General features: G+C 37.1%; 1 protein-coding gene across 2 annotated transcripts in view; it reads left to right on the plus strand.

Moving 5' to 3' along the window:
* F9 (coagulation factor IX) overlaps positions 1-17,914 on the plus strand; it is a 156,109-nt gene that overhangs the window by 129,467 nt on the left and 8,728 nt on the right. For both annotated transcript variants that reach the window (XM_053699242.1, XM_053699243.1), the window contains one exon: positions 13,576-13,693. In XM_053699242.1, coding sequence (XP_053555217.1) covers positions 13,576-13,693 — 118 coding nt within the window. The remainder of the gene's footprint in view (positions 1-13,575; positions 13,694-17,914) is intronic.

Raw genomic sequence — 17,914 nt, forward strand, 5'->3', positions numbered from 1 at the left:
CAGATTTGATTATAACTCATAGCAGGGAAAATTCAAATACATATTGTTACAACATTGTTTATCTGCGTACTAATGATTTAAGAAATTATTATTAAAAATAATATGTTAAAAGAAGTCTAAAATTGCAAAGTAATGTTAGCGTTTCTTTTCCGTATAAGTGTTAGATCTAATTCACTATTTCTATATAGCTGCAGTATATAAATAATATATATTGTATGTTTATTACATTGCCCTTTTAATAAATAATATGGTCTGGGAGAGTAACAGTAGAGCAGGAATTCAGAAGAAAGTGTGAAAAGATCAATTATTAAAACCAAAACATAAATAACTTATTATATTTCTCTGTCTTTATATTTGTATACTGCACATAATGATTGCATTCAATTGTCTATTATACCTTTAAGTGATATAATAACCATAAGCTAAATCACTTGAAAGTTATGCAGTATAACTCTAAAAAGCTGAGAAGAAAATATCACCTGAACAGCTCTATGTAAAAAAAAGGAAGATATTTTACCTCAAGAATTTCTTCAGGTCACAACAGTAAGTGCTTTATAAACAGTTATGTTTAGCATGTTTAAAAGATAAAAGAAATAAAGCAGCTAATCAGTTTCATCAATGCTGATGTCACACTTTGGTATTTCCCTGAAATCTTGCAAGCTTTCATAGTAATCTAAACTTCCTTAAACTGAGGAAATAACATAGCCGTGCTGTGCCTGCATATACCAGATGCACACACCTTTGCAAGTCCTGGGACTAGCATCCTCATTGGCTGCTTAATGTCACTTTACAATGGGTTGTGGCTACTGAGGAAATGTTGTGGTGAAATATCTCCCTTTTTTAAATTGAGATGTCCAGGTGATATTTTCTAGTCAGCTTTTACAGCTATGGTGCATCACTTTCAAGTAGTTCGACAATTTGGTATCATGTCCCTTTAATGATAAAGAGGATTTTTCTATACACTTCTTATATTACAGTATTACATAGTTTATTTAAAGTTACACCATTTGATTTTTTTTTTTTTTAAATATAGCTAAAAAGGTTGATTTTATTGAGATTGACCACCTAAACAGGGTAGAGGATAAAGAACACTGAATGTAACAGTGATTTTAAGTACATTCCCAGTTTAAATCATGGTGGAATAGATAACCAATACATATCAGCTTAGTATTGAATACAAAGAAACAGAGGGGCGCCTAATGTGTGGTATCATCAGATGAAAAAGTGCAAAACAAACAGCAATAGAGCCAAATGAGTACTCACATACTCCAGGAGCACACCTATGTGCTAGTAGGGACGGGCTGCAGATTTATAAAGGTGTAACAGCTCACCCCTCAAACAGTGCTGTGGTGCTGAAAATGAAGTAAAAGACACAAAGAGAAAGCACTACATGTGCAGACCATTAAAGGTATAACCAGCAGTATTTTCTTAGTGATACAGGTGGGTACTCACATACTCCAGGAGCACATTTATGTGCTGGTAGGGACAGGCTGCAGATTTTAGGCAGGTGTAGCAGCTCACCCCAGATATGATCTCTTAATGCTGTGAGAGCAGCAGTCCAAATAAACTGCACCAGGTTTCTGGAGAGCTTCTTGTATGTCAACAGAGGCAGTAGGTAGGTAGAGATATCCACTCAAAACGTATTTATTATAAAATACAAATATTTATTAAAAACAAAAATAAAAAATACACAACAGTTGTTGTAGTAGGTGGATAAAAGGGTTAACAATATTACCCCAATATTGCAACGCGTTTCTCAGTTTCAAACCGTTTCATCAGGCATAAAATCACTCTCATTCCTACCTCTGCCTTAAATAACAAGCTAACAAACAATCACCTCCTTTCAAGGGGGTGTGTGCTCTAATTGATACCTAACACCTGTCCAATGTAACCAAAATTCCTAATTAGTGCATCTTACAAAAATAGGCAATGCTTTAACAAACAAAAATCTCTATACTTAGTATAACCATCCCCAAACAATGATAGGGTATTCCTACATTTGACAATTATGTCTACGTATATAATAGAAGGTTTATGTTGACCCACAATGTTGGTAATAAAGCCATAAGTATTCCCCTATTGTGGTTCATTTTCCATAGAAATGGTTGAAGTTTGCATTCACCGTTGATAGACGTAACAGTGATGTGTATATTCACTCGCTTTTACTGATTCTCAACAAGAGTGACATAAGATTTGTGTTGTGATCGGATGTAGCTTAAAAAAATCAAGCAGTGTTAAAACAATTTATTTCCGTATTTCGGCTAACGTTAGGTTCTTATTGGTTCTCATGTATCATCACAAGTTTATGTATCTACCCATTGGTTGGCGTCATACAGTTGTAGTGAAAATGAATCTCCCTTGACCAATGGAAATCTCGCAATGTGGGGGTGTGTTTACATCTATTCAATACATATGATCCATCCCAATATTGAATAAGCTAACAATGTAACTGAACAAGCTGCTTTCTTATACCTATTCTCTCAAAAGAGAACACATATTCTTTTGAGAGAATAGGTATAAGAAAGCAGCTTGTTCAGTTACATTGTTAGCTTAGTATGTGAGTACCCACCTGTATCACTAGGAAAATACTGCTGGTTATACCTTTAATGGTCTGCACATGTAGTGCTTTCTCTTTGTGTCTTTTACTTCATTTTGAGCACCACAGCACTGTTTGAGGGGTGAGGTGTTACACCTTTATAAATCTGCAGCCCATTCCTACTAGCACATAGGTTTGCTCCTGGAGTATGTGAGTACTCATTTGGCTCTATTGCTGTTTGTTTTGCACTTTTTCATCTGATGATACCACACATGAGGCGCCCCTCTGTTTCTTTGCATTCTCTGTAGTTATACCCGGACCAGTCGGCGAGGAGGAGGCAGCCATCACAGGAACATATTCCATACCTTTCAAAGACATTTTTTTCTATATTTTTTTATTTTTAAAAGGGTATTGAGTTATTAAGACATCATTTATGCTTGTGAATTGTTTTTTTTATTATTTTTATATAGATTTTATCATTGCATTGATATACCTCTAGCACCCCCTTATTTGTCATTAGGATACATCTTTTTATTTTTATTTCAGTTTAGCATTGGTAGGTGTACATATAATATAATTTATAAAAGTCCACTTGCATGGTTCATCAGGTCAACTAGTTTTTTTGTGAGATTTAGAAAAGTAGTTTTAATTTGAACACTTTATACCTTTTTGTCGCTTTTCTATCAAGTAGCAGAGATCACAAAAATTTTGGTCTCTGTGTTTTGACAATATTATGGTTTTTTTGTTTTTTAAAACCATTTTTAAGCCATTTTAATGTTGTTTCATAATAATACAAAATAAATTACACAGGGACAATTCAGCTTTATTAGGTTTATTTCCAGTCATGTGAACAATGTACATATAAATATGACTAATAAATGTTTCAGAACACTACAGTTCTAATTTTATTATAAGGACAGAGACTCCTATTTTGCATAAGCCTTTTCCTTTACTGCTCAACAGCCATTCAAAGTAACAATGAACATATTTAGATATTTAACATAGAAAACAAAGAAATTAATATGGTAACCAATGAGAAGAAACCCTGGATGGTGTGATCTAGTTGAGACCAATCAAAAATGTTCATCTTGCTATAAACTGTCCAAATAGTATCCTAACTGCCTCTTTTCACTTTGCTGCTCTCAAAGATAAGTATTTTGCAGTGTGTCGAAATATTGTGATTGCAGTGTGTTTTGGAATAAAGCTTCAATTTTTTTCTGTGTTATTTAGATTATTATTTTACATTTTTCTCTTGTTTTTCTCCCTTTCTCTCTCTAGTTTTTGTTCTTTTAGAACTTATTTATTTCTATTGTTTCCCTTGTTAACTTATTTATTTTTACTCCGTTTTTTCTTTTTCATTTTATATCATTCCTTTTGTTTTACCTTCCGGTTCTTAATTGTCCCCTTTTTGTCTCTTGGAGCTTCTGTCTGCTCCTTTGTTTTCATTTTGTATCTCCCTATGCTCTGCTGCCTCCATACTGGCATCCATTTTCTTTCCTTCTCCCTGCAATCATAGTCACGCCCCCCGGCTGTCATTTCCTTTTCCCCTCAGTGTTGTCATCCTGTTTCCTGCCCCTGCTTCTCTCTGTCAGCCAGCTCTCACCTCACAGAAGATTTGGCAACATTTCAGCCTTCTCTTTTGTTTTGTTACTTATTACATAGTTGTTACACTAGCGTTTTTCACACATTTACTTAGCTTAAACAGTTTTTTCATCAGGAATTAGTTTTCATTATTAATTATTACTTTATGTTTAAACTTTATTTATTTTAATTGTTATTTAACTTAATATTGGGTATTTTCTCACTGGATTTAATTGAAAAAATAAATATATTTATTCTGTTACATTCGGCTAGATTTAGAGTTTGGCGTTAGCCGTCAAAACCAGCGTTAGAGGCTCCTAACGCTGGTTTTGGGCTACTGCTGGTATTTAGAGTCAGTCAGGAAAGGGTCTAACGCTCACTTTGCAGCCGTGACTTTTCCATACCGCAGATCCCCCTACGCCATTTGCGTATCCTATCTTTTCAATGGGATCTTTCTAACGCTGGTATTTAGAGTCTTGGCTGAAGTGAGCGTTAGAACTCTAACGACAAGACTCCAGCCGCAGAAAAAAGTCAGTAGCTAACGCCGGTTCATAAAGCTCTTAACTACTGTGCTCTAAAGTACACTAACACCCATAAACTACCTATGTATTTCTAAACCGAGGTCCCCCCACATCGCCGCCACTCTATTAAAATTTTTTAACCCCTAATCTGCTGACCGCACACCGCCGCCACCTACGTTATCCCTATGTACCCCTAATCTGCTGCCCCTAATACCGCCGACACCTACATAATATTTATTAACCCCTAATCTGCCGCCCCCAACGTCGCCGCCACCTACCTACAATTATTAACCCCTAATCTGCCGACCGCACACCGCCGCCACCTATGTTATCCCTATGTACCCCTAATCTGCTGCCCCTAATACCGCCGACCCCTATATTATATTTATTAACCCCTAATCTGCCGCCCCCGCTATCGCTGACCCCTGCATATTATTATTTACCCCTAATCTGCCGCTCCGTACACTGCCGCAACCTACGTTATCCCTATGTACCCCTAATCTGCTGCCCCTAACACCGCCGACCCCTATATTATATTTATTAACCCCTAATCTGCCGCCCCCAACATCGCCTCCACCTACCTACAATAATTAACCCCTAATCTGCCGACCGGATCTCACTGCTACTCTAATAAATGTATTAACCCCTAAAGCTAAGTCTAACCCTAACACTAACACCCCCCTAAGTTAAATATAATTTAAATCTAACAAAATAAATTAACTCTTATTAAATAAATTATTCCTATTTAAAGCTAAATACTTACCTGTAAAATAAACCCTAATATAACTACAATATAAATTATAATTACATTGTAGCTATTTTAGGATTAATATTTATTTTACAGGCAACTTTGTAATTATATTAACCAGGTACAATAGCTATTAAATAGTTAATAACTATTTAATAGCTACCTAGTTAAAATAATTACAAAATTACCTGTAAAATAAATCCTAACCTAAGTTACAATTAAACCTAACACTACACTAGCAATACATTAATTAAATACAATACCTACAATTAAATACAATGAAATAAACTAACTAAAGTACAAAAAATAAAAAAGAACTAAGTTACAAAAAATAAAAAAATATTTACAAACATTAGAAAAATATTACAACAATTTTAAACTAATTACACCTACTCTAAGCCCCCTAATAAAATAACAAAGACCCCCAAAATAAAAAAATGCCCTACCCTATTCTAAAATTAAAATAGAAAAGCTCTTTTACCTTACCAGCCCTTAAAAGGGCCATTTGCGGGGCATGCCCCAAAGAATTCAGCTCTTTTGCCTGGAAAAAAAACATACAATACCCCCCCCCCAACATTACAACCCACCACCCACATACTCCTAATCTAACCCAAACCCCCCTTAAATAAACCTAACACTAAGTACCTGAAGATCTTCCTACCTTATCTTCACCACACCGGGTATCAGCGATCCGTCCAGGCTCCGATGTCTTGATCCAAGCCCAAGCGGGGGGCTGAAGACATCCATCCTCCGGCTGAAGTCTTGATCCAAGCAGGCAGAAGAGGACATCCGGACCGGTAAACATCTTCATCCAAGCCGCATCTTCTATGTTCTTCCATCTGATGACGACCGGCTGAACTTCAAGACCTCCAGCGCGGATCCATCCTCTTCTTCCGACGACTAGATGACGAATGAAGGTTCCTTTAAGTGACGTCATCCAAGATGGCGTCCCTCAAATTCCAATTGGCTGATAGGATTCTATCAGCCAATCGGAATTAAGGTAGGCAAATTCTGATTGGCTGATGGAATCAACCAATCAGATTCAAGTTCAATCCGATTGGCTGATCCGAGCAGCCAATCAGATTGAGCTTGCATTCTATTGGCTGATCGGAACAGCCAATAGAATGCGAGCTCAATCTGATTGGCTGATTGAATCAGCCAATCGGATTGAACTTGATTCTGATTGGCTGATTCCATCAGCCAATCCTACCTTAATTCCGATTGGCTGATAGACTCCTATCAGCCAATCGGAATTCGAGGGACGCCATCTTGGATGACGTCCCTTAAAGGAACCGTCATTCGTCGGGAAGTCGTTGGTGAAGATGGATGTTCTGCGTCGGCGGGATGAACTACATGGATCCGGAAGAAAGAAGATTGAAGATGCCGCTTGATAGAAGACTTCAGTCGGATCATGGACCTCTTCAGCTCCCGCTTGGATGAAGACTTTAGCTGGATCATGGACATCTTCAGCCCCCCGTTTGGGCTTGGATCAAGACATCGGAGGCTCTTCTGGATCGATCGGTGAACCCGGCGTGGTGAAGACAAGGTAGGGAGATCTTCAGGGGCTTAGTGTTAGGTTTATTTAAGGGGGGTTTGGGTTAGATTAGGGGTATGTGGGTGGTGGGTTTTAATGTGGGGGGGGTATTGTATGTTTTTTTTTACAGGCAAAAGAGCTGAATTCTTTGGGGCATGCCCCGCAAAGGGCCCTTTTAAGGGCTGGTAAGGTAAAAGAGCTTTTCTATTTTAATTTTAGAATAGGGTAGGGCATTTTTTTATTTTGGGGGTCTTTGTTATTTTATTAGGGGGCTTAGAGTAGGTGTAATTAGTTTAAAATTGTTGTAATATTTTTCTAAAGTTTGTAAATATTTTTTTATTTTTTGTAACTTAGTTCTTTTTTATTTTTTGTACTTTAGTTTAGTTTATTTCATTGTATTTATTTGTAGGAATTGTATTTAATTAATTTATTGATAGTGTAGTGTTAGGTTTAATTGTAGATAATTGTAGGTAGTTTATTTAATTTATTTATTGATAGTGTAGTGTTAGGTTTAATTGTAACTTAGGTTAGGATTTATTTTACAGGTAATTTTATAATTATTTTAACTAGGTAGCTATTAAATAGTTATTAACTATTTAATAGCTATTGTACCTGGTTAAAATAATTACAAAGTTGCCTGTAAAATAAATATTAATCCTAAAATAGCTACAATATAATTATAATTTATATTGTAGCTATATTAGGGTTTATTTTACAGGTAAGTATTTAGCTTTAAATAGGAATAATTTATTTAATAAGAGTTAATTTATTTCGTTAGATTTAAATTATATTTAACTTAGGGGGGTGTTAGTGTTAGGGTTAGACTTAGCTTTAGGGGTTAATACATTTATTAGAGTAGCGGTGAGATCCGGTCGGCAGATTAGGGGTTAATTATTGTAGGTAGGTGGAGGCGACGTTGAGGGCGGCAGATTAGGGGTTAATAAATATAATATAGGGGTCGGCGGTGTTAGGGGCAGAAGATTAGGGGTACATAGGTATAATGTAGGTTGCGGCGGTGTACGGAGCGGCAGATTAGGGGTTAATAATAATATGCAGGGGTCAGCGATAGCGGGGTGGCAGATTAGGGGTTAATAAATATAATATAGGGGTCGGCGGTGTTAGGGGCAGCAGATTAGGGGTACATAGGTATAATGTAGGTTGCTGCGGTGTACGGAGCGGCAGATTAGGGGTTAATAATAATATACAGGGGTCAGCGATAGCTGGGGCGGCAGATTAGGGGTTAATAAATATAATACAGGGGTCAGCGGTGTTAGGGGCAGCAGATTAGGGGTACATAGGTATAATGTAGGTTGCTGCGGTGTACGGAGCGGCAGATTAGGGGTTAATAATAATATGCAGGGGTCAGCGATAGCGGGGGCAGCAGATTAGGGGTTAATAAGTGTAAGGTTAGGGGTGTTTAGACTCGGGGTACATGTTAGGGTGTTAGGTGCAGACATAGGAAGTGTTTCCCCATAGGAAACAACGGGGCTGCGTTAGGAGCTTAACGCTGCTTTTTTGCAGGAGTTAGGTTTTTTTTCAGCTCAAACTGCCCCATTGTTTTCTATGGGGGAATCGTGCACGAGCACATTTTTGAAGCTGGCCGCGTCCGTAAGCAACGCTGGTATCGAGAGTTGCAGTGGCGGTAAATATGCTCTACGCTCCCTTTTTTGGAGCCTAACGCAGCCATTCTGTGAACTCTAAATACCAGCGGTATTTAAAAGGTGCGGTGGAAAAAAAGCATGCGTAGCTAACGCACCCCTTTGGCCGCAGAACTCTAAATCTAGCCGAAAGTGTTTTAATTTAATTTAAAATGCATTCAGAAGAATATAAGTTTCTGCTGAGTCAGTTGCAGATGAATTTGACAGTTCTATTAAAGACTATAGAAGTCATTGTAAGGCAGCATTAAAGGGACACTGAACCCAAATTTTTTTCTTTTGTGATTCAGATAGAGCATGACATTTTAAGCAACTTTCTAATTTACTTCTATTATCACATTTTCTTCATTCTCTTGGTATCTTTATTTGAAATACAAGAATGTAAGTTTAGATGCCGGTCCATTTTTGGTGAACAACCTGGGTTGTTCTTGCTGATTAGTGGCTAAATCCATCCACCAATAAAAAAGTGCTTTCCAGAGTCCTGAACCAAAAAAAAAAAGTTTAGACACCTTCTTTTTCAAATAGAAATAACTAGTGAACGAAGAAAAATTGATAATAGGAGTAAATTAGAAAGTTGCTTACAATTGCATGCTCTATCTGAACCATGAAAAAAAAATGGGTTTAGTGTCCCTGTAAGATCTGCCAATGAGAACCTTATTTCTCCTAAAAAAGCTAAACAAAAAAGAAAACATTTATCTATACGATATAGAAATATTTTATTGAAAAAGAAATTAAAGAAAGGAGCTTTTAGTCTGAAAAAACAGACATCATAGTTAATTCTCCTGCTACTAAAAATAAAATTATTTCCTCAGAATCAGATTCTGAGGATGCAGCTCCTATTATGAAAGCATCCAAGAGGAAAGTAGACTTTGTTTCTACATCTGATAATTACTCTTGGCAGTTTTTATTTACTGAAGAACTTTTGGATAGTTCCTCCTCAGATTATATCCCAAAAAAGAAAAAAAAAGAAAAAATCTATTAAAAAAATCAAAAAAGAGATTTCTAGACAATGAAGGTATTGAATTTTTAGATCCAGAGGATTTACAACATCCTCACTCCTCTAATTGGAGACCCTCCAAAAGGGTTGCAAAATTCCTGGATCATTATTTAAGAAAACCGTTATCGGTTACAGCCAGGATTACTTTAAGAGCAGAATGCCCTAGACCAGAGTTACCGCATAAATCTTCTGTCACGCCAGAAGTGGACGCAAATATTATTAAGTTTGTAAGCACAACATTTTTTAATATCAGGACCTGATAATTTCTTGAAATCTTTCCAAGATAAATATCTGGACACTTTAGGTCCTATTACAAAAATGTTAGAACTAACCGAAGAAGCCATTGTTAATAAAGCTTTATTAGACCCTTATATCATGAGACAATGGATTCAGAGAGCTATTTATCTCATGGGTGATGCCAATACGGCTCTGTCTACTCAGCGTAGACGTATTATCCTACGTAAAATTGATCGCAAAATCTCAGACTTTGCCCCCATGCTGAGGGTCTCTTGATTTGGTGACCATGGTCTTAAAGAGTTAAACTCCTATGTAAACACATTTAACTCACTGAACAAAGTAAAGACTATCTCTAAAAAGATTAAAAAAACACCTAATTGTGTTTTTGACTGGGCTGGTAAAGGAAGAGGCCATTTTCCCAGTCATCCTTTCTTCCCAAATAGGTCTCAATATTAATCCTTCACTCCACCAAACCAGTCACTTACAACCTTCTTCCCTTCAAGAGCCCATCCCTGGAATCCAAGATTCTCCAGAGCAAGATCCCATCCAAGACCTTTCTCAGGTAAGCTCTTTTTCCCCACTCAACACAAATTTTATCCCCCACAAAGTTGGAGGCAGATTTCCCTCTTTATAAAAAAATGGAGTTACATAACCTCAGATGCTTGTGTTATTCAAACCGTTTCAGGTCTCCTATTAAATTTCACATCCTCTCCCTTTCAATATCTCCCTCCAAGACTGATTGTATTCTCAAAAACAGACTCAAGTCTTGTAGATCAAGAAATAGAAAATCTTCTGCTAAAACAAGCCATAGAAATAGCTCCAAACAACAGAAATTTGTTTATCAGCCACATGTTCTTTGTGAAAAAGAAAGAAAGATCTCTCCGTCCAGTGATAAAGCTAAGGAATCTGAATGCTTTTCTATCTTACAACAATTTCAAGATGGAGGAAATTCATCTTCTGAGAGATTGTCTTATGGACAAAGACTGGTTGGTAAGATTGGATTTAACAGATGCTTATCTTACCGTTCCTATCCATCCCTCTCATTGCAATTTCCTCCATTTTTTCTGGAGGAGTCAAATCTGGCAATTTTCTTGTCTACCTTTTGGTCTTTCCTCTGCCCCTTGGGTGTTCACAAAAATTTTAAAACCCGTTGTAGGGTGGCTGAGATTAAGAGGGATTCGTCTGATCATTTATCTGGATGATATTCTTATTATGAATCAGGATCATTCTCTCCTCCTTTCCCACTTGGATTGGACCCTAAATATTTAAAAAAAAATTAGGTTTCCTTATCAACTTCAAAATATTGGTTCTTATTTTCATTTTGGCGGTTCGTTATCTGAATTGTTTGGGTGGAACTCATTCCAAACAACTATCAGATATAACGAAGAATTTTATTCATCAATGTCTCCAGGACAATATCTTTAGTCGAGCAAAGTACATTCCGGGTCTCTCCAATATAGCTGCAGATTGGGGTTCTCGTTACTTATCGGACTCAAGTGACTGGAGATTACATCTAGATATTTTTCAGAGCTTACAACTGATCAGAGGTCTGTTCTCAATAGACTAATTTGCATCTCGCTTGAATTACCAAATTCGTCCTTTCTTCAGTTGGCATCCAGATTCAGAAGCCCTAGCAGTAAATGCTTTTCTTCAGACTTGGCCCCTCCAAGGAGCATATGCTTTACCTCCCTTCTCAATGATTCCTCGAGTCTTGAATATCATCAGGGGGAACACAATTTCACTTGTTCTGATATCCCCTTTTTGGCTGACCCAATCATGGTACCCATCCCTTCTGGAGATGTCCTTTCTCTTACCAGTTCTCCTCCCTCTTGTTCCACATCTTTTACTAAATCCAAACGGAGATGTTCATGATCTAGTACTTCAAGGTTCTCTTCAGCTCATTGCTTGGACAATTTCAGGGGATCCTGGGCCTCCGAAGGACTTTCTTCTTCAGCTAGATCATTATTACAAGACGCCTGGTCACCATGAACTAAAAAATGCTACCTTTCAGCAGGGGCCAGATGGTCTAGCTGGTGCAGTCAAAAACATTTGGATCCCTTTTCAGCTCCTTTGATCGAAATTCTAAATTTTCATATTTTGTGAAGGTTTAGCTTATAGATCTATTAATGTTTATAGATCAGCTATATCGGCAGGTCACGAGCTTATTAACAATACACCTATTGGTTAACATATTTCTATTTCCAGGCTTATGAAATCTATCAAACTTAAAAGACCTCCTTCGGCTAAGTATTCTTCCTTTTTGGGATGTTAATTTAATTTTTTCTTTGTTTAAATCTTGGCCCTCTAATGAATTCCTTTCTCTTAAACAACTTTCTTGCAAGCTTGCAACTCTTCTCTGTCTTTTGTCATGCAGAAGAGTTTTCGGATGTTAAAGCCATTGACTTCTCTTCTAAGATGTTTTCTCCTCAAGGAGTCATTTTCAATATTTCTAGAACAACTAAGTCTATGTCCTCTTCTATTTTCTATCCTTATTTTTCAGAATGTCCTTCTTTTCTTTTATATTCAACTGTTTTTATTCAATTTTTCAAGATAAACAGAAGTACAGATAGTTTATGTGAGAATGCAAATTTTTACAAAGTAAAACAGAGTAATAGCTGTGACACTTCATCATTATAAATAAACATCCAACTTAAATGTTAAGCACTTCAAAACAATGGATCACAATTTACCTCATCGATGCCGAATGTCCTTCTTTATGCGTTGTTCTTTGCCTCAAGGAATATGAGAAACGTACCCTGTCTTTTCAACCTTCTTTCTCTTCAAACTCTTGATTTCTTTTTCTCCTCCTCACATTCCTGTTTCCACTACTTCTATTAGTAGATGGATTAAATGGATAATGAGTAAAGCAGGTATTGATAATTCCTTTTCTTCCCATTCCATAAGGAGAGCTGCAGCCTCTAAGGCCTTCTGTAAGTCTGCTTCCCTTCAGGAAATTCTACATGCTGCTGACTTCAGATTCTGTTTTTAGACAGTTTTATTTTAAACCCATTAATTCTTTGCCTCAATGTTTACTAGATTACATTTTATTGTGTATAGCTTTAAACTTGCAAAATATTAGTCTCTGTCCTTGTAATAAAATTCCGATTATCCTAGCTTTGTGAAGGAATAATCTAGATTTTATTAAAGAGACAGAGACGAGTATTTTCCCTCCCTTTGTTTCCCTTACCTTTGGTTTATAATTTTTTATATTAGATGATTAATTAATTTATTTGTATTTCAGCTCCTGGTCCCTCTCCTTCAGGATTCTGAACATCCACTAAATTCAGAAGAGGATCTTCAGTTTCAAGCTTCTCAGGATCTACTTTCCACGAATCCCTCGGAATGTCACCTTTGTTGTCAAGTTTCTTCAGATGATCTGAGTTTCAAGTTTTTTCTGTTTTTCTTATGGTTTTTACTTATGTTCTACATTCAAAGAGGCAGTTGGGATACTATTTGGACAGTTTATAGCAAGATGAACATTTTTGATTGGTCTGAACTAGATCACACCATCCAGGGTTTCTTCTCATTGGTTACCATATTAATTTCTTTGTTTTCTATGTTAAATATCTAAATATGTTCATTGTTACTTTGAATAGCTGTTGAGCAGTAAAGGAAAAGGCTTATGCAAAATACTTGTCTCTGTCTCTTTAATAAAATCTAGATTATTCCTTCACAAAGCTAGGATAATCGGAATTATACTGTATATATCTCTTTCTGTTTTGTGCAAAGTTTGATTTTCCCACCTAATGTATTTTTCTACCTGCAGGTTCACTTAGTGAATAAAAATGGAGCAGGTTTCTGTGGCGGATCTATTGTAAATGAGAAATGGGTTGTAACAGCAGCACATTGCTTTCCTGTAATAGGCAATATCACAGTTGTTGCAGGTATGTTTCTATCATTAAATAACCAGACTATGAACCAATCAAATGAAAATCAATATGAAAATAACTATGATGTCACAGCTCTAGAATACAGTCTTTTAGAATTTTCCATGAAAAACATTTTTCTTAAAGGGACATGAAACCCAACATTTTTCTTTCATTGTCCAGATAGAGTATGCCATTTTAAACAACTTTTCAATTTACTTCTATTATCAAAATTGCTTCATTCTCTTGATATCCTTTGTAGATGGAGTAACAATGCACAACTGAGAGCTAGCTAAAAACAACAGTTGAGCTAGCTCCCAGAAGAGAATTGCAGCTCCTCATCTTACCTATGTATCACCTAGATTACAAGTTTTGCACAAAAGTTGCGTTATTTCACCCTCCATAGCGCTGCCATTACAAGTTTTTGAAAAGCCGCCTTGTGCGTGCAATATGGTGGCGTTGAGATCCATACCGCACAAAATCCAAGCGCTGCTTTGACGTGCTCGTGCACACTTTCCCCTTAGACATCAATGGGGAGAGAGAAAAACTAACACCTGCGATCGCATAATGAAAAGCTCCGTAAAGCAACCCCATTGATGTCTATGGGGAAAAAAAAGTTACGTTTAAACCCTAACATAAACCTCACATCTAAACACCCCTAATCTGCCGCCCCGACATCGCAGACACTTACATAAAGTTATTAACCCCTAATCTGCCGCTCCCAACATCGCCGCCATCTAAATAAAGCTATTAACCCCTATTGCGCCACTCCCTGACATCGCCACCACTATAATACAGGGAGTGCAGAATTATTAGGCAAGTTGTATTTTTGAGGATTAATTTTATTATTGAACAACAACCATGTTCTCAATGAACCCAAAAAACTCATTAATATCAAAGCTGAATAGTTTTGGAAGTAGTTTTTAGTTTGTTTTTAGTTATAGCTATTTTAGGGGGATATCTGTGTGTGCAGGTGACTATTACTGTGCATAATTATTAGGCAACATAACAAAAAACAAATATATACCCATTTCAATTATTTATTTTTACCAGTGAAACCAATATAACATCTCAACATTCACAAATATACATTTCTGACATTCAAAAACAAAACAAAAACAAATCAGTGACCAATATAGCCACCTTTCTTTGCAAGGACACTCAAAAGCCTGCCATCCATGGATTCTGTCAGTGTTTTGATCTGTTCACCATCAACATTGCGTGCAGCAGCAACCACAGCCTCCCAGACACTGTTCATAGAGGTGTACTGTTTTCCCTCCTTGTAAATCTCACATTTGATGATGGACCACAGGATCTCAATGGGGTTCAGATCAGGTGAACAAGGAGGCCATGTCATTAGATTTTCTTCTTTTATACCCTTTCTTGCCAGCCACGCTGTGGAGTACTTGGACGCGTGTGATGGAGCATTGTCCTGCATGAAAATCATGTTTTTCTTGAAGGATGCAGACTTCTTCCTGTAACACTGCTTGAAGAAGGTGTCTTCCAGAAACTGGCAGTAGGACTGGGAGTTGAGCTTGACTCCATCCTCAACCCGAAAAGGCCCCACAAGCTCATCTTTGATGATACCAGCCCAAACCAGTACTCCACCTCCACCTTGCTGGCGTCTGAGTCGGACTGGAGCTCTCTGCCCTTTACCAATCCAGCCACGGGCCCATCCATCTGGCCCATCAAGACTCACTCTCATTTCATCAGTCCATAAAACCTTAGAAAAATCAGTCTTGAGATATTTCTTGGCCCAGTCTTGACGTTTCAGCTTGTGTGTCTTGTTCAGTGGTGGTCGTCTTTCAGCCTTTCTTACCTTGGCCATGTCTCTGAGTATTGCACACCTTGTGCTTTTGGGCACTCCAGTGATGTTGCAGCTCTGAAATATGGCCAAACTGGTGGCAAGTGGCATCTTGGCAGCTGCACGCTTGACTTTTCTCAGTTCATGGGCAGTTATTTTGCGCCTTGGTTTTTCCACACGCTTCTTGCGACCCTGTTGACTATTTTGAATGAAACGCTTGATTGTTCGATGATCACGCTTCAGAAGCTTTGCAATTTTAAGAGTGCTGCATCCCTCTGCAAGATATCTCACTATTTTTTACTTTTCTGAGCCTGTCAAGTCCTTCTTTTGACCCATTTTGCCAAAGGAAAGGAAGTTGCCTAATAATTATGCACACCTGATATAGGGTGTTGATGTCGTTAGACCACACCCCTTCTCATTACAGAGATGCACATCACCTAATATGCTTAATTGGTAGTAGGCTTTCAAGCCTATACAGCTTGGAGTAAGACAACATGCATAAAGAGGATGATGTGGTCAAAATACTAATTTGCCTAATAATTCTGCACTCCCTGTAAAGTTATTAACCCCTACTTCCCCGCACCCCAACATTGCCCACACTATAATAAAGATATTAACCCCTATTCTGCCGCTCCCCACCATCGTCGCAACTAAATAAAGTTATTAACCCCTAAACCTTTGACCTCCCCCATTACTGCCACTAAATAAACCTATTTACCCCTAAACTGACAGCCCCCCACATCCCAAAAAAATAATTTAACTATTAACCCCTAAACCTAACAACCCCCTAACTTTAAATTAAAAGATCCCTATCTTAAAATACAAACTTACCTGGGAAATTAAAAAAATCTAAGTTTAAACTATATATTAAACTAATATTACTATTATACTAAAATTAAAATAACTATCAATTAATTAAATTAAATTACACATTAAAAAAACCTAACACTACTAAAAAAATTAAATCTACAATTACAAAAAATAAAAAATACTAAATTACAAAAAATAAAAAATACTAAATTACAAAAAATAACAAACACTATATTAATAAAAATAACAAAGGAAATTATCCAAAATAAAAACAATTACACCTAATCTAATAGCTCTATAAAAATAAAAAAATCCCTCCAAAATAAAAAAAATCTTAGCCTACAATAAACTACCAATAGCCCTTAAAAGGGCCTTTTGAGGGCCCTAAAGAAATCAGCTCTTTTACCTAAAAAAATGCAAAGGACCCCATTTTGAAAACTCTCCCTTGCATTGAAGATTCAGTATACAGCGGCGACCATATGAAGAGGATGCTCTGCATAATGGCTGTGCAACTATTATGTTTTAATTGTTTTAATAAATTCTTTTTATCCGTGCCTTGCCCTTGTCCTTGGGTTATTGCCCATATGGACCGCTCCTTAACCATTGGGATTACATAGACCTATCGTAGGTACTACTTCTTGTTTGATCCCATCAGTCCTGTCTGGAGATATTACCAGAGATATACCACATACAGCCCAGCTGTCCACCTTGAATTTCCGAGTCAGCCGATCGGCTCTGAAGCTTCTGCCTGCTTAATATTGCACTGGAGGTGCAACAACCTTTGTGAGAATTTAGTTGTTGTTTTGCTGTTAACATCATTGGTCTCTAAGATATTAAACCATCAGACACCTCTTGTTTTCCTATTCTTTAGGAGATTTTTTGACTAGTAGTAATGTTAGTTTAATTTATAGTTTAAACTTAGGTTTTTTTAATTTCCCAGGTAAGTTTTTATTAATTTTAAGATAGGGATCTTGTATTTTAATTTAAAGATAGGGGGTTGTTAGGTTTAGGGGTTAATAGTTTAATTTATTTTTTTGCAATGTGCCGGGCTGTCGGTTTAGGAGTTAATGGGTTTATTTAGTGGCAGTGATGTGGGAGGCCAGAGGTTTAGGTGTTAGGTGTTAATAACTTTATTTAGTGGCGGTGATGTCGGGGAGCAGCGGAATTGGGGTTAAAATCGTTATTATAGTGTGGGCGATGTTGGAGTGCAGGAGAATAGGGGTTAATAACTTTATTATAGTGGCAGTGATATCGGGGAGCGGTGGAATAGGGGTTGATACATTTTATTAGTGGCAGCGATGTCTGGAGCAGCAGATTAGGGGTTAATTAGTTTAATATCGTGTTTGCGATGCGGGAGGGGCTCGGATTAGGGGTTAATATTTAGTTTATGGGTGTTAGTGTACTTTGTAACATTTTAGTTATGAGTTTTGTGTAACATATTTGTTGCGTAAAACTCCTGGTCTCAGATTGCGAAATGGATCGTGTCGGTATAGACTGTAACGTAAGCTTTTTAGCCACACCGCAAAACTTGTAATTGCAGCGCTATGGAAATCCCATGCAAAAATGTCATTTTTTGAGTGCCGGACTGACGTTGCGTTATAGGCTAAAATGCTTGTGATACAGCT

The sequence above is a fragment of the Bombina bombina genome, chromosome 1, assembly GCF_027579735.1.
Source record: "Bombina bombina isolate aBomBom1 chromosome 1, aBomBom1.pri, whole genome shotgun sequence".
Taxonomy (NCBI): Eukaryota; Metazoa; Chordata; class Amphibia; order Anura; family Bombinatoridae; genus Bombina; species Bombina bombina.